This window comes from Cavia porcellus, unplaced genomic scaffold (genome assembly GCF_034190915.1).
Source record: "Cavia porcellus strain 051 isolate PalLab524CR breed Dunkin Hartley unplaced genomic scaffold, mCavPor4.1 scaffold_4, whole genome shotgun sequence".
NCBI lineage: Eukaryota > Metazoa > Chordata > Mammalia > Rodentia > Caviidae > Cavia > Cavia porcellus.
The window spans coordinates 64139298-64161990 of record NW_026947487.1 but is presented as its reverse complement, the minus strand read 5'-3'; the positions used below and the strand labels follow the sequence as shown (position 1 = coordinate 64161990).

At 39.3% G+C, this 22693-nt stretch overlaps 1 protein-coding gene across 10 annotated transcripts in view; it reads right to left on the bottom strand.

Moving 5' to 3' along the window:
• Positions 1-2253: 2253 nt before the first annotated feature.
• Positions 2254-22693, bottom strand: part of Rasgef1b (RasGEF domain family member 1B) — a 596806-nt gene continuing 576366 nt past the window's right edge. For 8 of the 10 annotated variants that reach the window (XM_063247194.1, XM_063247200.1, XM_063247199.1 and 5 more), the window contains 10 exons: positions 16598-16813; positions 16099-16173; positions 14627-14722; positions 14391-14493; positions 12985-13064; positions 11774-11869; positions 8519-8614; positions 8060-8183; positions 6687-6759; positions 2254-3614 (listed from right to left, as the gene is read on the bottom strand). In XM_063247194.1, the coding sequence (XP_063103264.1) occupies positions 3590-3614; positions 6687-6759; positions 8060-8183; positions 8519-8614; positions 11774-11869; positions 12985-13064; positions 14391-14493; positions 14627-14722; positions 16099-16173; positions 16598-16813 (984 nt within the window). In that variant the 3' untranslated portion in view covers positions 2254-3589. The other 2 variants (XM_063247195.1, XM_063247201.1) reach the window with 2 other exon arrangements.

Below are 22693 nucleotides of genomic sequence, written 5' to 3'. Positions count from 1 at the left end.
ACTCAGATGTATGAGGCATACAGGACCCCAGCTACCTACAACCCAAACAGAGCAACACCCAGGCATATAATAATAAAAATTCCAGAAATTCAATACAAGAACAGAATATTAAAAGCTGTCAGAGACAAGAAGCAGACCACTTACAAGGGAGCACCCATCAGAATTACAGCAGATTTCTCTGCACAAACCATCAAATCACGAAGAGCTTGGGGGGAAATAATTCAAGCTTTGAAAGATAATAATCTCCAGCCAAGATTGAGATATCCTGCACAACTGTCCCTGGAAATTGATGGAAAAACAAGGTGCTTCCAGGATAAAGAGGAACTGGGGGAATTTGCAACCACCAATTCAACTCTACAGAGAGTATTGCAGGATATTCTAAAAAAAGAAAAATACAAAGAATCCAGAAATAATGGAGGCCACAACGAATGGAGCAGAGAACAAAGTGAAGAAGACAAACTGACAGCTACTGACAGAATAAGAGCTCAACAGAAATGAGGCAGAGAAGATTGGATGATAGGAACAGCTATTTTGGAGAAAATGACATCTTAATAGGTAATACTGATTTAGTATCATCTTGTTTTGAAGTCTCATCTAGCTTTTGTCCTTCTGTCTCCAATGGTCCAAATAGGTTGTATCTTACTGGATTTTATTATGTATGATAGTATAAGCAAAAACCTTTTAAAGACAAGGAGATTATACAGAAACCATTGTTCATTTTCTGTTAGTCGATTCTAAATACTCTGTAATGCTGTCATTCTCTTGAATGGTTTTACATTGTTTTGATATACTTAATGCTACAGTATACGAAGTTGTACTCAAGGATTTCAAGGAAAGAGATAATATGGTAACTACTTTTAGGTCAGGATTATCTGGTGGTGAAACACTATTCTGCTTAAATGGTTATGTTTTGATCTGTGCTGTTTCGTTGTTATGCCCTCTTTTATCTCAATCTCCACTCCATTATTTACTTTTTTATTTTTATCCTTTTAATTAAAGGAAAAAAATAGCAGGATATATTATAGTAACCCACTTTGACTTTCCATTACCTCGATTTAAAGCCCTGTATTACTCTCACCATCTGGTTTTTAACTGATGTTCCCCCATTCTGTTTTGCTGGATAGTATCAGGTTCGAAAATTTAGGCATCAGCTGTGAAGATAATGAGATTCATTATGACGCCCATTCTCATTGACTTTTATCTATTTTTGAAGACCTACAATGTCTCCAATGTTTTGGTTTTGTCGGTTTTATTCTTTACAGTTTTGTTCAATTGTATTGTAACTAACAATATAGGCAATTCTATTAGAGATAGTGGGAGGCATTATGGTAACCATTGTTGATCACCTTGTATTATGTTTTCACATTATCTATTATGTCCACCCTTTTGACTTGACCGATTCTGTTCTGTTATGTCACATTTGGTTTTACTCTCTTCCAAAAAAGTAATAAGAACCATGGGAGCAATGAAACCCAAAATGTGTAATAGTCATTGTACAAAAGAGAGGAAAAGAAAGTGCTCTGTACTATATAACTGCATGTATATTTAAGTGTATAAGATAGAAAATGATATCACAGAGTTTTATTGGATCATTGAACAGAACTGTTTGCAGTATCATTGATGGAATGTCCACTTTACAAGCTTTAATTTTGTGACTTGAACAATTATTTCTAAGATGACAATATGTAATCCATTAACTAGTAATTTCCTACTGTTCATTTTTTTTTCTGCAAATCTGTATAACTTGTACCCTTTCTCTGCTTTTTTTTCTTTTCTCCTTAAATAAAATTTAAAAAAAAATTAAAAAAAAAAAATTAATGCTAGGAAAGAAAATAAACTCCAGCTGGCTATTACCATGGTGATGGCCAGTGTCAGGCAGATTATACCTCTAGGACTCTGTCTCAGTGGCTATTCTCTAGTGGCAGAAAATAGGTTGATTGGGCTGGCATTTATGATCTCTAGCTTTTAAGTCTCTTAGGTTTCATTTTGAGGGAAATCTGTTTACCAATGTTTACAATGACTCATTTTTAGAAAATCAGTGTCTGTGCACATATTCCTTCAGGCCATACTGATTTTGGTGGTGGTGGGGGGGTGGTTTGCCAGGAATTGAACACATGACCTCGCACTTGCCTGGCAGGCACTTCTGTCCTTGAGCTAAACCCCCAGCAGGACATACTGATGTTGAGCTGCAGTACTATGACTACAAAACCAGCCCACCCACCAATCCCATCCATAAAAAAGACACCACAACTCTTGGCCGCAGAGTGTAAAATATATTGATGTGGTAAAGGGACAACTGGAGCCAGTTTAGGCCTGCTGGGGTGACGCGCAGCACACATACATGCTCTGTTTCTCGAAACCGTGTCATGAAGTTCACAAGTACATCTGTTTGGAACACGGTGTTTTGCTTTTTCGTCAGCACAGATTACTACTCTACAGTTTCTCCTAGAGTAAATATACACGACGGCTGTTTGCAGAGCACTACAGACCTATTTAGATGTTTAACATGGGTGAACTATTTCACAATTAAAATCAATCACTGATCAATAGCAATGTGTTTTTTTTTCAGGGTTTTGTTCACTGCTATGGGGGAGGAGGCAACTTTTCCAATTTCTTCTTGGTTTACATAGTCACCAACAGACTCCAAAAGGTATGAAAATTAACAGTCTGTTTTTAAAAGAATTGTGATTATGCCATGGGTTTTTCCAGGACCCTCAAAGTCAGATCACTTAAATTTACAAGAAAAAAATCAGGTGTTATGGAAAACATAGTAACAAAAGTACTGAAAAATACATCTGCAGAACACAGTGGTCAGTTGTAAACAGCTCAGAAGGGCAAAGGAAACAAAAATTCCTTCTAGGGAGGTGAGCAGTCCGACAACCACAAGCTCTGCTTTTCTTTTTTCCCTTAGTGGCTATTTTCCTACCACAGTGTTGAGCTTCATTTTTATATTAAATAACTTATATGGGTAAAAAGGAGTTTGCTAACCAGCAGCCAACTCAAAACCTCATAGGAAGAGGGAGGAGAGGAATTTACAACACAGTACACACTAAAGGAAAGTCAAGTCCTCAGCCAGTCAGTGTTCCCCGCTCCAGCAAAGCTGCGAGTGGGGGGTCTGGGATCTAAACTTAGGGGTTTTTTCCCCTCCCTCCTCTCCCTTTTTCATTTAAATTAACAAAGGAACATGGGCTTCCCAAGAGCCAGCACTCAGCTGGGTAAAGTCCCATTAGCAGCAAAAGTTCAACCAAATAAAAACACACACACAAAAGAAAACTCCATCCGGTGCTGAGCTGTGATTCACGTGGAAATTCCAGGAGATGAATCAGGCATTGCGCCGGGATCTTTAGAGGATTCTTTCTCAAGTGTCTTCAGTGAACATTTCAGTCCCACACAAAAAAAAAATCAGTCAGTCTGTCAGTTGTGGGAAATGGGCTTCCCATTACACTGGAGTGAGCTTTCTCTGAGGCCTACAGAGTCCTCCTGGTTGTTTGTAGTTCTAGATGCCAGAAGACAAAAGCCGGCACTTGCAGGATCTGTGTGATGCAGCAGTGGCGGCGGCGGCAGCAGCAGCAGCAGCAGGTCCCATGTGTTAAACTCTGCCCAAGAGGCTCGACCTGGATGATAGAGAACCATGTAAGACAGAAGGCAGCAGACTATTTGTATTAGGAGTCAAGTCAGATTGCCCAGTACTTGCCTAATACTAATTGCATCTTTTCTGGATTTTAAATTATTTCTCATCACTAAAATCAGGGAGGCTGCTGGGCGTCATGGCTCATGCCTGTAACCCCAGCCCTTGGGAGGCTGAGGTAGAAGGACTGTCATGAGTTCAAGGTCAGTCTGGGCTACAAAGTGAGTTTAAAGCCAGCTTGAACTGCAGAGCGAGACTGACTAAAATAAGATAAAATAAAATAAAATATCCAGAGAGGTGGAAATCAAGCTTTGAAGTCTTCCTGGTCATTTAGGAAAATTGTTAGCCACTTAAATAGCTACTAATGTAGACAATAAAAATTTTGTTTACTGATACATCTGTACCTTGAGTGGTTTTATATTAAATAAAAAACAAAAAAAGGGCAGAGATCATTCACAAAAAGTTTTCAGATATGTGCCAGTCTTCTTATAGTAGATAAAAGCATCTTTTGCAACACTTCCTATAACCACAGGGAGCAATGAAATTGTCAGTGACCGGAAAGGTGTCTGAACTCAGAAGTATTGCGCCATTGTCGTTGATGTACTTGCAAGTGATAGATCTAGGGACAGCAGGAAAAATGTGTATGTACAAAGATCTTTTTGTCTCCAAAGCTAATGTGTAGATAAGACTTCAGGTAGGCAATATGCTTCTAGAACATTTAGTAGCCACTTATCATGTGGTTTTCAAATTATACTACCCCAGTTTCTTTGTTTTATCCACTTATGATTGCTATGTCTTAGCCAACAATACCTACAGTGACTCAATATCACCACCATCACCCCAGGAAGCAGGGGTTGACAAGCAGCAATCATGCCAGACTGTACATGTAGGGCAGAATAAACACTGCACAAAACGACCTGCAGCTTGGGACAAGAGAGGAAGACCACCTTCCATACACATAAATTTCTCCTTTTGGGAGACTGGCCAGACAGGAGCCTGGAACTGTGTTAGGAGAACAGGCAGGGTGTGGAGAAGGAGAGTGTTCTTAAGGCCTCCTCAGGAAAGTACATTAACATGGAAGCCAGCCTCTTCTGCCAAAGGATGCATCTTCACTGTGCTTATGTACCTATTTCCTTATATAACATTTACCAACCCACTTTCATTACAAGCGTTATTACTGAGCACCTTGGAGTATAACCGTGACACCAGACTGCTGGATTCCTGTCTGAATGTAAGCTGGTGCCCTTTCTTTTTCACCTCACATTTCTTTTTTTTTTTTTGGTCTTTTTCGTTTTTATCTGTACCAGGGATTGAACTCACGACTGCCTGCTTGCAAGGCAGGCACTTATGCCGCTGAGCTAAATCCCCAGCCCCTTCATCTCACATTTCAACCAGTCAAATGTCCAATGCCACTATATCCTGTGTGTGGGGTTCGTAGAGATATAGGAAGAGATTATGTAATTCAATCTTCAATTTTTACTACCAAAACCTTGGATTTATGAACCTTTCCAATCTAAGTACTCATCAATAGGTGTGTCATAAAAGACTAACAGTTTAAAAAGACTTAGAGGTATGTCTGGATCCTATAAGTAAGGCGGATAACCAAGTGTCATTCTGCAATGCAAATATGTTTAATTAATTTTTTTAATCTACAAGACAAGTAATACTATCTAGGGTGTCTGTAGCCTCACCTAACATAATATTTTTTAAAAAGCCGAAAATGAGGATTTAAACAGAACAATATGGAAGGCAAAATTCATCTAAAACTGGTAATTTAAAGGAATTTTTATACACAGCTAGATGTGTACTCCAAAGGTCTACAATTGCACATGAACATTAATGAAGAATACAATAATTTTTTTTTTTTTTTTGTCTTTTTCGTTTTTATCGGTACCAGGGATCGAACTCACGACTGCCTGCTTGCAGGCAGGCGCTTATGCCGCTGAGCTAAATCCCCAGCCCCAAGAATACAATAAATTTTAATTCATACAAAAACAATACGAAATTTCAATTGAAAGGTGCCAACAGAAGGCACAAATTTTCAAAAAAAAAAAAAAAATAGATTGAGGAGTTGGGAACAAACCTAATAAAACTATTATATTCCTAATCCTCTGGGCATTAGCTATATCTTCTTTATTCCTAGGGGTACAAGAAACCATTTTGATGATTTATTCTAGGGGCAGTAATTCCAATGCCTTTGTGCCCCATCCCTCCTTGAGAGGTACAAATAAGATCTAAATTGTCCGTAAAAACTATTAAAATCACACAGAATCTGGTATACTGTAGATTTAAGAAGTTAGCCTAACATCAAATATAATGAAAATTCTTGAATGACTCTGGAACTACAAAAGGAAGAAGGGAAAATGTATTTGTCAACCATGTTCAAAAAGGTCTACATTTCCAGAGTGTCTGAGGAGAAATACAGTGATAGCATTTTGGATTACAGTGTCTTATACTACAACTGGGCTACTTTTATCTACTAAAGTATCTTAAATGCTTAAAATACTACAAACGCTTACAGGCTTTGTTTGAAAGTATTACTAGAACAGCAGAAGTTTAAAACTTGGAAAAACTCCAGAGTATATTTAAAGTCTCAATTCTCTTTCTCAAACAAAAAAAGGGGACTGATCTAATTGGCAAGTGATGCCAACTTTATCAACTTGAACTGGTCCCCATGTTAACCACTACATTATTTTTTATTTTTTTCCCTTAGGTCAAATAAAATGTTTGGATTAGAAGAACTACTCACAAATAAGGTCTGAATTTCTGATCAAAAACAAAGAAAAATAGTTTTTTAAATAATTTCACTTCATTGTATTACATAATGCAAGAAAGAAGAACAGACTCGCTGTACATGTGTCAGTGAATAAATAAATGGCAATAAACTTTAATGATGGTAAGGGGAATTCTAATCTGCAAAGATTGGTCAACAGAGGATGAAGCGCAGGGGACTCCCAAACAGGCTGGGAGGGGCTTCCGAGGAATGCCGGTGGCTTTTTTCAAGCAACACCAACACTTCCTCGGGACATGCACAGCAACAAGGAGCAATGAGACCCACCTTAAAGACTTCCATCTGTCTTTCTCTATGTGATTCTCAGGTCCTTCACTCTCATACGAAGCCAAATAGAGAGCTGGGGGAAGAAAGAATGCATTAGAAGAAAGAATGGGGCCTTGTCCTAACACAGTACCCATCACACTCCGTCCCCTGTTCAACGTGAGCCCAGCCTCTGGCAAAACACATTCCTTAACTGGGCGCAGTGACACACACCTGCCGTCCCAGCACTCCGGGAGGATAAGGCAGAAGGACTGCAAATTTGAGCCCAACTGGGCAGTGTAATGACTGAGCAAGACTATCTCAAAATAAAACATATAAAAAGAAAAGGGCTGAGAATGCTCACTGTGAAGACTCCAGCTCAATCCCAGTGCCAAAACAACACCACAACCACAAAAAACCACACTCCCCTAAGATCAAATGACAACCGAGAACACAGAAGAGCACTTTGACTGTCTCAACAAAACTCAAGCCAGGGTGTTTAGGTCAAAAGGCCACCTAATGAACTAAAAAGTCATAAAGCCAAAAGGCTTCTATTACCTAAACCACATAACACTGTCATTCATTCAGGTTTATGTCCTTTACAAAGAAACAGGTAGCGGTCTCTTTCTAGAACACTCAGGTTTTTAAAATCCCTTAATCTCAGGATAATTTTCCATCTTTCTAGTTATATTTTTCTTCTTTTCTAAATCAGAAAGAATCTTCACCTAAAAATTTAAAAGGCTACTATTAATCTTATTTAGAGATTAAAAGCAATCGTTTCCTCTGTTGTGTGCAATATTAATTGAAAATGATCTTCCCTCATAATTATAAATGCTCTCAATCATGCATGAGAAATCACCATCCCAAAATGTTAGGATTAGCAAATCAGTAGAATATAACTGTAAGTCCTTTACAAAGTCTCTTCTGGTGATTTTTTCCCTGTACATAATCACTTTTTCTGCCTTTACTTTCCTAGTTTTTAATAGGCCAAGACTTTTCCCTCCTTTCTCAAATAGGAAGGAGTAGCATAGCCATTTACTGTTTTGGTCCTCCCTCACTCCGAAACTACCCTGACTACCAACAAAACACAAAACACCTTTTTGATCCACCACTGAAGAAGTCCAAATAAGGAGAACAAAACCCTTCCATCAGTGTCCGTTTATGCCCGACGCTTTGCAAATGACGTATTCTAAAGGATGTTCAACATGGAAACACACTGTTTATGGGTGAAGATTAAGTAGAAATATTCAGGAATAAATCATAGCATTTTCTGTGTCATAAAAAAACTGTTCAAGTGGAACGGACCAGTGGACTGGCCTCACACTTTCTCAGGAGCTAAGCATTTGTCCCGTAGTATGGACTCGGGCTGTGGGGCAGTGCCATCTGGGTGAGCTCACCATCTTCGCTGAAGACAGGCACTGTGAGCAGGTACTGCAGGATCTTCCGGTCCCTCTCAAAAGGGCACTCCACTTGCTTCCATGTCATAAATTCACTCACTTGTTTGGCCAGTTCCCAAAATTTCTAGAAGATGATCAAAGAGTAGAATTGTAAAAGTGATCACCAAAAATAGTGTGGAAAAGACAATTCCATGTAAAAAGGCTTCCTTCTAGGTATTCGACCTCTAAATTAGATCTTTTCTTAATAAAACTCTATTTGCTGGCTAGATCAAGGTTAGAATGTATTAAACTTCCCTCAATCGATGAATAATAAAAACAGTGCAGCCACTGTGTTCTACTCGGTATTGTTAATCTCTTATGCAGAGAAGGGGAAGAGAAAATTTGTTCTGCAGCTGCAGAATCAGCACTGGCTGCCAACCTGGGGTGCTCAAAAGACACCTTTGCCCTATGCGCACTCACCTCAAAATTGACGTGGCCATTTGGAAGGCGGTTGGCACAGCCCTCATTGAGGAAATAAATGTCTTTGATTAAGAGACTGAAGAACGGTATCACTATCTAGAGAAAACAAAAGATTTTGGTTTGTCTGGGCATCAAGTAGTGCAAAGGATTAATGAACAACATTAATTTTGACTTGCATAAGAGGTCACAATGAATTACGGTACAGTGTTCTGTATACAACACACAATATCAGCCTCCTCCGTCAGACAATTCTGCCTAGGATTCATGGCAAGGACAACTAGTGTTGGAAAGTAGACAGACAAGTGGTTTTCTTAGTTTTTCCCCTTTATATTTTTTTTGTATGTGTATTTTGTCGTGGGGTTTTCCCCCAGCTTTCTGAGATAAAGTCCCACATATATATAGTTCAAGTAGTCTTGAACTTGAGGCGATTCTCCTGCCTCAGCCTCCTGAGTGCTGGGATTACAGGAATGTGCCACCATGTCCAGCTTCTCTGAATATTCTCAATGTATGTGATGATACCTGACAATTGTAATTCTAATGAAAGAGAAAAAATGCCTCACAGAACTCTTGCTTTTTATTTTGGAAACCTAGTTATGATTAAATATATTTTATTTTATTGAGACTATGTAGCTCAGGCAGGTCTCAAACTCATAGCAATCCTCCTGCCTCAGCCACCACACCCTGCAGTTAAGTCTTAATAGGATAGTTATCACTGCAAGCACTAAGATTTTAAAATATGAGACCTTTCTCTTGGCTACATTTTATATCGCTATATTATTTGGATGTCTACATTTCAGATGAACTTTTTTTTAATGATTTCATTTTACCCTTCAAAGCATTGCTTAAGATAATGTGAAAGCTCAGGGTTAAGTTGCTACAAGCTTCCTCTTGAGCAAAACTGGCCTGTGATGAGGGAACAAGTTGGCACCTGTGGTCATGGAAAGGCATCTAAGAAACAGAATGCTGGGGCTGGGGATTTAGCTCAGCGGCACAAGCGCCTGCCTTGAAAGCAGGCAGTCGTGAGTTCGATCCCCGGTACCGATAAAAAGGAAAAAGACAAAAAAAAAAAAAAAAAAAAGAAACAGAATGCTACAAGAGGTGCCACAGTGAAGGAGGAATACAAATGTGTAAATTAAATGCAGTGACTTTAAACAAGGAACCGTGTTTAACAACACTTCTCTGCACCGAGTCTTTGGTCTGATGAAGTGATATTTAACTAACTAGCATAAAATAATAATTTCTAAGAATACCTCCTAAATTCTACTAAACCTGCAACAAAGAACAGAGCTCACATACAGTAGCTTTCACTTTCTCTCAAATGCCAACATATCTTCAGATCTAAAATTTCCTAAAATGCAAATAATGCACTAACCACAGGTTGTGGGTCTGTCGGATTGCTCCAAGGTCATGATTTGGATCTTTTCCTAAACTTGTGACTTCTATACCAAACAAATGGAAAACATACTTTTTGGCTCACATACAAAAATACTAAGTATTGATTCACATTTAGAGAGAAATTTAGACTTCCCTCTAAAGGCATTTAAGATAACAAGCTTTTATTTTATTTTAATTTCATTGATCTCCAAAAATAACCTTTAGTTGTAAATTGTGAGAATTACAATCCTCTTGTCTCAGCCCTCCAGAGTGTTAGGATAACAGGCATGTACCACTATGGCTTGAATATACTTTTTGCTCATTTTCTCTCATCTGTCTGTCTCTGAGTTGAAGTAGTAAGGATGCCATGGCTTTCTCCTAATGTTACTGGCTAATTCTCTATTGTGTTACAATTAAGCAGGTATAGTAACAGTGCTGCCAGACATCAGTTTAATGTGACTCCATGATTTGCCCTTGTGGCAAAAACCAGGAGCTGGCAAAATGGAATTTCCACGCCTTCTTTTTTATGCCTAGGAACCACACATCTTACATTTGTAAGTGGCTGGGAACAAACCAAAACAGAATACTATTTCATGATGCATGAAAATTATACACAATTCAAATTATAGTGGCCGTAGAGCTTTCCTGGAGCACAGCCATGCCCATTTATCTACACACTGCCACTGCCCGCTTCTGTGCTTCTATTCAAGTTGCATTGGCACTTATAATAAAGATACATCTTTATATGACAACCACATGGAAATGGAAACAAAATTATAATCAAGAAGCAATATTTGTGTGTCATAATAGCTTCAAAGCGAGAAGTTTATTTCTGTGACATGTAGTCTTCGGTGCTGGGCTGTGAGATGCATGGCGTGATCACAAGGATACCCTCAGAGTGATAATTAAACTTCTAAGTTCATGCCATGTGCCTTTAGCTGGATTATAAATTCTGGGTGGCAGAGGTTACTCCTTACATGATTTTTACATTCATGAATGCCCAAAAGATATTCTAAATCTAAATGGCTGCATAAGGGTTGCTGGAAGCATAACTAATATCTAATGGATAATACTAGTAATAGCATAACTAATAACTAATGGGTATCTTGTTGCCCTGTTCCTTATGCCCAGATGCAAGAAAAAGCCACACAGCCTTCAGCTTCTCATTTGATCATGGATAATCCCCATCTGATCAGCAACCCCTACATAAACCCAACAGCAAAAGAAGTTTGGATTTCTGTGACTTAAGAGAATGCACAAAATAAGGACCCTCCAAATCAAAATTAAGGTAGGTGTGGGACACCATTAGCTTGTATAAGAGTAAGAGAGAAATAGAGAGGATCATTAGTTTTTCGAGCATCATCTTTGTAATTTTCCCTGCCACCTGCATATCCAATTAGTAACAGCAGGGCTAATGCTCTAGTAACTAACCTACTTTCTGAAAATAAATGACTTAACTGTGGGAGGTAAGCTAATTCTTTTAGGAGAAAAGGTTATATTAAGTCAGCCACCTTCTGCAGAGCTTAAGTGTCTATTTTTCCATTAAACCAAATTACTCACTAATGTTATTTGTCACTTTAACATATGACTTAATTTATTGCTTGAAACACAACTAAGACACACTCTAGAATAATTTTAGTAATATAATAATAATACAACAATATAGATTTGCAATGTTGCACATCAAATTGTGTTTCCTTTTCCACACTCTTATCTTTTCCTCTAACATCCCTCTTCCCTGTGTGGGAAGGGATGAGACTTCTATAGTATATACTTCTTTGCAATCTGAATATATAAAAGGAACTCAGCAATTTAGCTGGCATCTCATTTCAGTATAAATAAGGCAATTATATAATGAAAAACACTACATTAAGCACACACCTTCTCTCTGCTACTATGAGCAGTTAAAGACCTTTGAGCTGCCCCACGAAGAGCTGTTCGATAATTATAGAAGTTGCTGGAAGGGTCCATTTGATGCTGCAGAAGACAGAATATTAGCCATGAATCTTACCTGTAAAAGTTTACACAATCTTACATTTATCTATACATAAAAATTCTAAGTAAGTGTGGAAACTCATTAAAAATACTATTTATTCCTTTCCTACACAGAAGCATGCAAAACAGCAGAATATAAATGTTTTCTTTCCCAACACTGGATTTATTCTTAAAAGCTGATGTCAGCTTTGATGATGTTAAACCTAAATCAAATTTATCTAGGCTAATTACGAGATCAGATCTAGAACTATTAAGAAAGACTTAAATAGAAAAACTTCTTGGTTTCATTTGAAAGCCAATGGGCCGGGGATGGTTATCCATGTATACTGATCTGACACTTGGCAGTGAACTTGTTCTTTGCATTTTATAATAAATCATTCAAAAGTAACTGAACCATTTTGCAAAAAGGAAAATAAATATATTAAATAAAGCATCACACAATGTCTAACAAGAATTCTCAATTTAGAGGAAAACCTGGGGAACAATGCCTATTATTTCCAAAGACAGCAGACTGAAAGCACCAACACATTGAGGTCACATGGAGATGAATTTAATTCTAACGCACATACCCGTGTGCCACAATTCTGACTACCCTCAGAATTACATGAGAAAAATTTTTCGTACGTTAACTAAATTCGCTAAAACAGGGCTGGGGATTTAGCTAGGGGCTGGTTATTTAGCTCAGCGGCATAAGCGCCTGCCTTGCAAGCAGGCAGTTGTGAGCTCGATCCCCGGTACCAATCCAAAAAAAAAAAAGGAAATCTAAATTTGCTGAAACAATGAATGCATATTTTGGGTGAATGAGGAACTCTTCTCCAGCGCACTACAGATAAATAAAAGAAGCTAGGAGGAACTGGGGAGTAAAACTGCTGCTCAGATCCCCAGGTCTATTCTGGGTTATAATGTCAGCATTTGTGCAGTTTATTATCCCAAAATAGTCCCCTCTGGTTATAGAAGTACTAGTCCAAAATTTTTATTTTCCCATCTAGTTCAAACCCCTTTCCTTCTCTTAGGTCTGTAAGGTTTTTTCTTCTAACACAGAAGAATTCCACATTCTGGGTCTAAAACATTATTAACAGGCAAACAGTGTCACATACCTCAAGAATGTCAAACTTCGCAGTCTTCACCTTGGCCCAAGTCTTCTTTAGCCGTGAGACTGGACTCATATTCATTCCAGCTTCCCATTGAACATGTATGACGGGGAGGAGAAGTTTGAAAGAGAGATATAAGAAAAGCCATTCTACCTTATGCCCTGAATAGGGTGCATTACTAAATATAAGTAACTGAGTGCTACAAATTATTAACAAGTAATACACTCCAAATTTATAACTTCTTGCAAATTTTTTCCTCAGCCCAGAAACTTTCAGCAAAATTAACCAGTTTTGTTTTGTTTTGTTTTTTTGTAAAGGAAAGAACAGCAAATGTTCTAGGCACTGTAAGGCACATGGGCCTGTGCCACACCTGCAGAATGTTCTGCTGGTAATGGTGTCTAAGCAGTCACAGGTAACTACAAACCACACAATAAAGCTTTATTTAGATTCAAGTTGTTTGTCAGTTCTATGTATTACAGATATTTTCTCCCATAGTATGGTTTGTCTTGATAGTTTCGTAATGATTAAAGAGAGAAATGTTAAGTAATCTTCTGCTACTTAGATTGTAGACCTTTAAGCTCCCTGACTGACCTGATCTTTTGGCTATTTTCATGGGTAGCTGGCCAACATTATTATGATGGTCACAGAGGGGAAATGATGCACAAGCAAAATAAAAAAGGGACTAGCGAAGGAGGAATTTATTGAGATCATGATTACTGAATTAACTCTGGTTGACTCTTCAGCTTCAAACTGACCTCAACTCTGCTTTTTATTGAAGTATGATTACAGAGCACCTACAACATGTAGGATGACCATCTCATTTGTCATATAAACTGGTGCACTTATTAATTAGTCATCAGTGATTATAGCAAGATGACAGTTATAAACTGGAACAACAAAACTTGGTACTGCCTGAGCCATTGTAACAGAGTGAATGGAAAGAAACAGGGTTTCTGGAATTAAAAATCCCCAGGAGATAAAAGCACAAGTTGGTATAACGGGAGTAGCAAAGTCTGCAGCCAGTGAGGGCAGTCAAAAACTGTTCAGTGTGTTAAGCCAATCTCTTAACCTTGATAAAGAAATCATACGATTTACTCTCAGATCATATATTTTCCTGATACTTCATATACAAACTTCTCGAATACTCTACAATCCTTTATGTAGATAAGTATCTCATTTTTAAGCACTGATAGCTAAGTATTTGGTTGTGGATAGATTAAAGATATTCCATAAATTTTTGCATTTTTAAGAAAAAAATAACACCTCACACCACTATGGTTACTTAAAAGTATTCTGAATGTTCCTGAAATAATTCAGGAAATAATAATTCTCAAAATAATTCATAAACTATACTCTTAGCAAATATCCACAGGCCCCATAAAGAGAGGACACAAATCCCAGCGAAGACTTACAGATGATCGCCATCAAGGAATTAAAGTTGCCAATGTTAAAACACTCCCGAGCCACGTCAATGAAGTACTCAATCATTCGTGCTCGGTGTTTCTTCTTAACAGGCTACAGGGGAAAAGACAACAGAGAGCGGTTACCTAATGTGTGGACTCAACAGACAGAAAGCAAGTATGTAAGTAACATAAGGCAAGAGAAATAACATTGACAGCTAAGAGGCAGGGGAAATTCTTTTCCTCACCATGCAGATTTCTGTAGCCACCAAGTAGCTTAAGCGATTAAACCATTCCACATAGGCTTCTAAGTTTCGTGTTTTCTTCCGCTCACTGAAGCAATTCTATAAAGAAAGAAAAATGATCTGGTAAGTTAGAGGAAAAAAGAATGCATATGTGTATGGGTTTCACTTTGGGAGTATGGAGTTTTCATTCTCTGTGTATGGCTAGGATGAGAGTGAGAAAGACAGAGAGGGCCACTGGCATTCTTGATTATCCTTACAGAAATATCAAAATCTCCTAGGATGATCCCATAAAAGCTGAAATGTAGAAATATACTCTAATGCACTCATAAAAGTACCTTCCCCTCCTTTTGCAATGTACTGACCTACTCTGGATAAGATCTGATCATACAAGCATAATCCAGAGCAAGGGTTCTGGCTACATTCTATAACAATCTTGGACTCATTAATGAGGTACAAATACTAAGTGCTATCAACACAGCAAGGAAAGACCAGGTGTACTAGACTGGAATAGAAAAACTTCTCCTAAAATTAAATTGTATGACAAAATTCTGGAGCATCAATGTACCAAGAAGCTAAATATCTTCCAAAGAAGGAAACTGGAAGCCTATAACATCACAGTCTATAGTAGGCTGAATGACACATTGTCCAAAAGCAAAAGACATTCATCTCATCTTGCGGTTCAAGGCCAAACTTGAAGAGGTTCATTAACCCCTCTTTCCTTCCTTCCAGAAGACACAAAGCCTGCTGACAGAAGACACAAACAACGAAGTCCACCAGCCTGCTATTGCAAAACACATCCTTCACTTCCCGTACTGAGAAACTATTCTAAGGCCGGAAAACAGCTGCTACCTCAACTCACACAGGGGACTTTCATCGGTGGGTGACACAACCTTTGCCTAATAATTTGAAATGTTTCTTGAGGCTCTGGGATAGAAATTCTCGACCATGTACCACTTGTTTAACAGTATGTGTCCTGTACTATTTTCTTTATGTGTGGGCTTTACCACAAACTTGCCGTGAGGGATTCACCTTGAACCAAAAGTTAAAGCAGGGAAGAGCCCAGCTCCGCAGGCTGAACCTGCATCCTGTCCTGCTTGCCCCTCCTACTGTTGAACCATGAGCACGGCATTGTTTTTTATTTTCCTTCTGGCTTAACCTGATAAAATCATTATGTTTTCATCTCCTGCCTTCATGACAACAAATGCCTGCATCTAGATCTGCTATAAAGGCCTTATTAAATTTCCTCAAAAGGAAGAAGGACAGGGTGAAAGTTGGTGATAGGATCAAAATACTATAAAGGCACTCAGAGACCTGGCTCAGAAAAAATGCAATGCATCACACCTGGCAATGAAAAAAGTCCTTTCTGACTTTAAACTCTGAAAAAACAGTTTCAGCAACAAGGTCTAACACCCATCATCACAGATTAACGATGTGCATTTCTAGTTTAAGTACTGCACTCAAGACAGGCTAATTACCTTGTCATTGTCCAAAGGATCCTTCTGCACAAATGCCTGAACAAACTCTTCAGGTCCAATGTAATTGAGCCGCTCCTAAAACACAAATCCAGCAAGTTGAAAATTTTAAAGGAAATGCAAAGAAATGGATAGTTTACTTCCCCTATTTAACCCCCATTTCTTAATGTGGGTTATCAAATAATGCTTTTATCAGCATCAAGGTCTCAACAGAGCCAGTTTTCTGCTTGGATCAATGTTCTACAAGATAATGGAAGATTGTGTGGGTTACGGAAAAATTAATTTCAGGAAGAACATGAGGAAAACTCTTGTTTTCCAGTCTTGCCTGGTATTTGCTTACAGCTAAATTCCCAGCATATCAGAGGCATTCATATTGCAATGCCTAAATAGAACACATTTCAGCTGTTTTGTAGATTATTTATCCACTACTTCTGGCAAATGCACTGGTTGCCAAAACAAACACAATCGTGGCTGCAAAGGGCAAGGATGATAAGGGCCTCACCAGCTCTACGTGAGTCAGCTGCTGGGCCAGTGTGTATGGATCACTGCAGACAGTGATGATATCCCTCTGGATGGACTGCGGCTTGGTCTTGAGGACCATGAGCCGATCTGTGGATGTGGAGCTGATCTTTGCCAAGACTTCCTCATACTGGCTGAGAGCAGCAAGTTTGCGGATGAGACACTGCATCATCTGCTGGACATTCTTCCGGTACGTCTGCTAGGGAACAAGCCAAGCATTACACCCTTGCTCTGTCAGTGTTTTTCAGCAGCATGACTGCAACCTCACAGACGATATTCTGAAATTATTTTGACCTTGACACTGCACAATCAGTTTGGTTCAGGAAACTTACAGATGGATTCAGACAGCTCTACCTCAGAGACAAATACATCAAGGGTCTCTTCAAACCTGCCAAGGTTAGCGTTTTTCTCAGACTGCTATTGAGAGCACAGCTCAGATTGGACCTTCACACACTACAGCCTTTCAGATTACCCATCCAGGACATTCTGTATAATGTGTACTACACACAATGAAATATTCACAGGTAGAAATGTACCTGTCACCTTTAGTTGAGATAAAATACACCGATCTCAAGTCAGAGCATCCTTTCTCTAACTTTTTCATTAGGGCCACCTTCTTGCTTTCTCCACCCCTATCATTTCCAATCTTATTGGACTGAGGACACAGAGGCTACTTGATAGGAACACAGCATGCTTCCCACTCCACCAGCCACCCACCTTCCTGATTTCCACAGAACAGAGGATATTCACTTTTGGCATCTGACCTCCACTTGACTCCTATCCATTTCTTCCCTACTGGTAAGTCAGTTGCGGAATTCACAGACAAACCCGTGCACATGCAGTCTCCCCCCCTTCTAGGAAAGATGCCACCTGTTCAGTACCGCACATGCTATAGCCGCGCACATAAGAGAAGTTGCTATAAAAACCACTGCATTTCTTATAAGTGTCCACCTCCTGATTTTTCAAACACTTGCTAAACCGAAGAAATGACCTCCCAAACAATCTCTTGAGTACACTTATCCTAAATTATGGAATTCGTTGGGTCTTCTTTATCTGGCCTGAAACTGCCAACAATTACCCTTTTAGCTAAAATGTGATGCCTGGGTCAGAGGAAGGTACACAAGCTGATTCAGTTGTACCTGGATCTCTAATTACCAGCTCCAAAGGACAAGGATCCCAGTGAATCTACAGATGCCGAAAGGCCTGTGTTTATACTTCATTGCCTTTTTTTGTTTTTGTTTTGGTACCGAGAATCAAACTCAGGACCTCATGCTTACCCAGCAGGTTTTGTGTCACTTGTACCATGTATCTGGCCCTTTAGTACCTTTTAAAAGGTACAATAATATCACCTACACTTTACCTACAATGGCATTTACCTACACATAGAAGTATTTTTTTAAATTTTAACAGAAGCAATTTGGTTTAGCAGAGAATGTTAGCAAAAGCTAGAGCTATTCGCATAGAAGGAAGTAATATCTCAATGTGGTTATCAGTTAATCTGGCTGATGTAGATAACGATAAAAAGCATACACAGATTTCCTCCTTTTTCTGTTCTTTCCTGTCAGTGCAGTTTAATGAATTCTTCAACATGGTCCACCCTATGACCTTCACATTTCTCTATAGTCACGAGCCACTCTAAAATGGTGATATAGCTAAGTATTCTAAAACAACGGAAACTTCAAAAAAAGAAAACCTATCTTTCACTTAGCAACAAGGTTACCAGTTTACAAGATGCTATCTGTTTGGTAATATGCTTGTTCATTCAAGGAAAATGGACTGTTTCAAATCCTTCATTCCTCTCTGGCCCGCCTCTTTAATTTTAGTAACACTGAGCTATACTCAAACTCTATGAATTTAAGAGTTCTCCTTTAATCCTGCCACATAATAATAAATGCCTACAAGAGTCATTACTGCTTCTTAAAATTATGTAAATATTTCCCTAATAGCTGGGCGTGGTGGCTCATACCTGTAATCTCAGCACTCGGGAGGCTGATGCAGGAGGATCATTGCGAGTTTGAGACCAGCCTGGGCTACAAAATGAGCTCAAGGCCAGCCTGAACTGCATAGTGAGTCCCTGTCTCAAAAAAAGACCAAAAAAAAAATTTTTTTCCCTAATGTTACCCACTAGACATTAAACATCTTTATGAGGCACTTTAGTTATAGCATGTACCATTCAGAAAAGAAAACATGTCAGAAAGTTGTGGGTCTACATGATTAAGTCATATTTATAAAAGTAACTCTTGGGGACTGGGGATTTAGCTCAGCGGCATAAGCACCTGCCTTGCAAGCAGGCGGTCATGAGTTCGATCCCCGGTACTGGAAAAAAGAAGAAGAAAAAAAAAAAAGACGAAAAAGTAACCCTCAACTGTCAGCATATGAGGACTCTGCCATAGTCTAGCATGGATAAGCGACTTACATTCTTAAGTCTTTCCAGGAGAATCCTGAATTATAAGTAAAAATGTACTTATTTGCTTCCAATAGAATAGTCTATAAAAAGAAAAGCTACGACCCAACCATATTTTGGGTTACTGTACAACAGATAAAACAGGACACGGCTATCAGCACTGACCAGAAAGATTCCCAGACATATTGATGAGTGTAAAAAGTAGGGTTAAGAACACTCGTTATGTACACACATCCACGCATGCGTGCACCCATGTACACACACCCCTGACACTATATCTGTGGATGTATCTGCCCATGTATCCTTACACACAGAGCAGGCTCTGTGAGGATACACATGAACTGACACCTGTTGCTACTTCTAACAGAGAGGACTCCCACCTTTGGTGAGAAAAAAAAAATTGGATCAAAATGTTTCCCTAAATTGCTTGATTAATTCAAAATAAAAAATTTGAAGTGGGATTGCTTGGATAACAGGTGAGATATACAACAAAGTTATTTATTTCAGAAAAGCCAAGGACAATTCATTTAAAAATATCCATTCTTTGATATCTCAGCAGCTGTTCCATATGTTCTCAACCCTAAGTCACTCCCCACCGCCCCTCCCAGGAGGCCCACAGAAAATCTTCAGGCAGCAATGACTGCTTATCTTCAGTCACCACCTGAGGGGACCAGCTGAACACCAATGAGTACAAGAAACAGTGCACTGGGGATAGCCCACAGCCTGGCACCACGCCAAGTCCCACCAAACTGGGGAACATGATGGAAACACTCCCCAGGTGACCTAAACACACAGCAGCACAGGACAATCAACATTCCACTAGCACATTTGGTTAAAGAGTTTTATTCTTCACTTAAAGAAAGTTTTCTTAGCAAAGAGGTAGAGAAATTGTAAGTCAGATTACTGGTGAGGAAAAGGCAGCAAAATATAAGGGCAAATGTACAAGACTGGGTAAAAGAAAAAAGCTATTCAAATAACAATTTGTGTGTGTGTGTGTGTGTGTGTGTGTGTGTGTGTAGGAAAGCAGGGGGAATATGCGTGCAACCTCTTTCACAAGTTTCCTGCTCCCATTTGATTCCATTTAAGAACTCAGACTCTGTGTTGTTAAGATGCTTCCTCACTGAGTCATGGATTGCTAAATATGTATTTATTCTTTTTTATAACTTCAAATGCCAGACAGTAATTACCTGGCAAACAAAGATAGAAGTTCTTACTATAAAGACCAAGCCCTTAAGGAAGAGAAAACCGCCTTCTACCCACTAGAGTCATTTGTCATGCAATTCAATCATTAGTTTCACTACATGTTTCTTGAGGGCAAGTTCTAATAAACCTCTTCAGTTTGGGCAAATCCCCAGGGGAGAAGCGTATTAAGCCAAATTATGTGGAACTCTCCTGGCAGATTCAGAAGAGCCTGACTAAATTACATCCAGGACACACCTGGGTTCACTGGCTGCCAAAAAGTTTCCTGAAGCCAGAGGCAAGAAGCAACAAGTGCTTCTTCCAATGGAGGGGAAGAATGTTCTGCTCTGTAGTAACTGATTCGTCCACTCATTCATTCTCTCGCTCATTCATTTATTCAGATACTCCTGAGAGCCTGTTAAAATGTCAGGTGCTCAAGAGTTAAAGATGCGTTGAGCAGAGGACACAGCATGGAGAGAGGAGGTGAAATAGCCGAGTCATTAGGAATCACAGAGTGCTATGAAGCGCCATAACGGCTGGCGAAAGCTGACAAAGGGAGTGGGATGTGACCACAGCTTGGCAGCAGGGCAAGCTCTCTCTGAGGAGAGGCGTTTAACACATGCAACAGCTAAGATGCCTGCCCCGCAAAGAACTGGCAAAAGGGCACTCATCACACCATTCTAGAGCCAGAAGGGACATTAACACAGAGCAGTTAACACCATGATTTACAGAGATGCCAAAGCATCCTCTGATCAACCAGCTGCTAAGTGTGGACCTGATTTCTGAGTGCCACATAAAAGCAGCCACAGAAACTTCTAGTGCAGCCCAGGTCCAGCAAGGCTGCTGGTTGCTTCAGAAACTCCCAGACTCAGATGATTGTCTCCTGTCTTCTTGTTATGCTCAAAACCAGCTGAATTCCCATAAGTTTACAAGAATATGTTCTTAACACATGAGTCCTAGCAAAAAGCCATGAAGAAGCTATCTGGCCCTTTTCTCAGTTCTACCAACTCTTGAGTGGCGGGGTCTTGGTTTCCTCTGGGCAGAGAAATCATCTTCCTCTTTCACTGCTATGACAAACAGAACCAAAAGTCAACCACTGGACATTTTCAGCCCACTAACATTTTACTTAAAAAGCCTTAAAGGTGTTCCTTTTGAGAAGAATCACATTATAATTTCTACCTTACACACAAAGACAACAGAGAAAAGATACACTAACTGACATATAAAGTTAACACAATGAAAGGAAGAACTGACTGACTCAGGTCTCAGCCTTGCTATAAGAAAAGGCCCTAGGATGCTACTAATCTTTTGAGCAGCTTATCATAAAGTGAGGTCACTGAGCTAGCATAGACTCTGGGTAGCAACCCATAGCTAATCCCGCTGACAAAAGATTTACTACCACACTGCCCTGATGTTGCTTTGCTTTTGCCTGTGTGAGTGGGGGACCTAGCAATTCGAACCTGGCAGAACCTGAAGCAGACAAAACTGGCAAAATGATTATAACCGTCACAACTTGCAAAATGACTCAGGAAATGACTCATGCAGCCTTGCAGAAATAATGGCTGTCTGGAGCACCTGGGCTCAATGTAACGTCATAAAGTAACAGTGAAAGGGTTAACCCCAGCTTCAGGAGTAGAACATAATCCAGAAAATACTAAGCACAAAGTTCTCAAGTACTGATCTTATATAATTTTAGTCTTTCTTTTTAAACTAGAGGAACGGCATTAAAATGCATTTGTAAGAATTAGACCAGTGTCTTGTTATGCTATCATTTCAGCAAACACTGGAAGATGAGCTCTCCAGGAAGGTTACACACAATGGGAAAATGTATTTTCAGACAAACGAAACAAAACATCACTGCAGCTGCTGAATGCTCCATCTGCCTACTTCTGCCTGATTCTGTTGTACTTGTGCCGAAGAAACTCGTGGTCAGAAACTTATCAGCAACACAGAAACTACAAAGACACCCTTGCTCAACAAGCCTCCACATGGAACACCAGCCCTCCAGGCCTGCTTCAAAGAGGATAACCTTGCATCTGTCACAGCAAGTCAGCTCTTATCAAAGGCTCAATGGGGCAAGTGGTATTTATGGAAAATTTTCTCAGACTTATTTCCAATCTCTACCTATCCTAGACCCAGCCTTGAATCAACTTCTGGTGCTAGAAGACATGGCTTATTTTCTGTCTGCTCTGCCAAATTACCTCACTGACTTACACACTAACCTATGGTTTGTTTTATTAAGGAGTATTTGTTGTAAACTCTATTTTAAAAAACTCGCTGTATATTTCCTTTATAAAAATCCTTCATAAAGGATTTTTCTTTTATTTTTTTGTAGTGGTGGGGACTGAAGCCAAGGCCATGCATGTGCAAAACATGTGCTCTACCACTGAGCTATATCCTCAACCCTAACTTTTAAAATTCTTCATTCAGGGATGGGGATTTAGGCTCAGCAGTATAAGCACTTGCCTGGCAAGCTAAGGTTGTGAGTTTGATTCC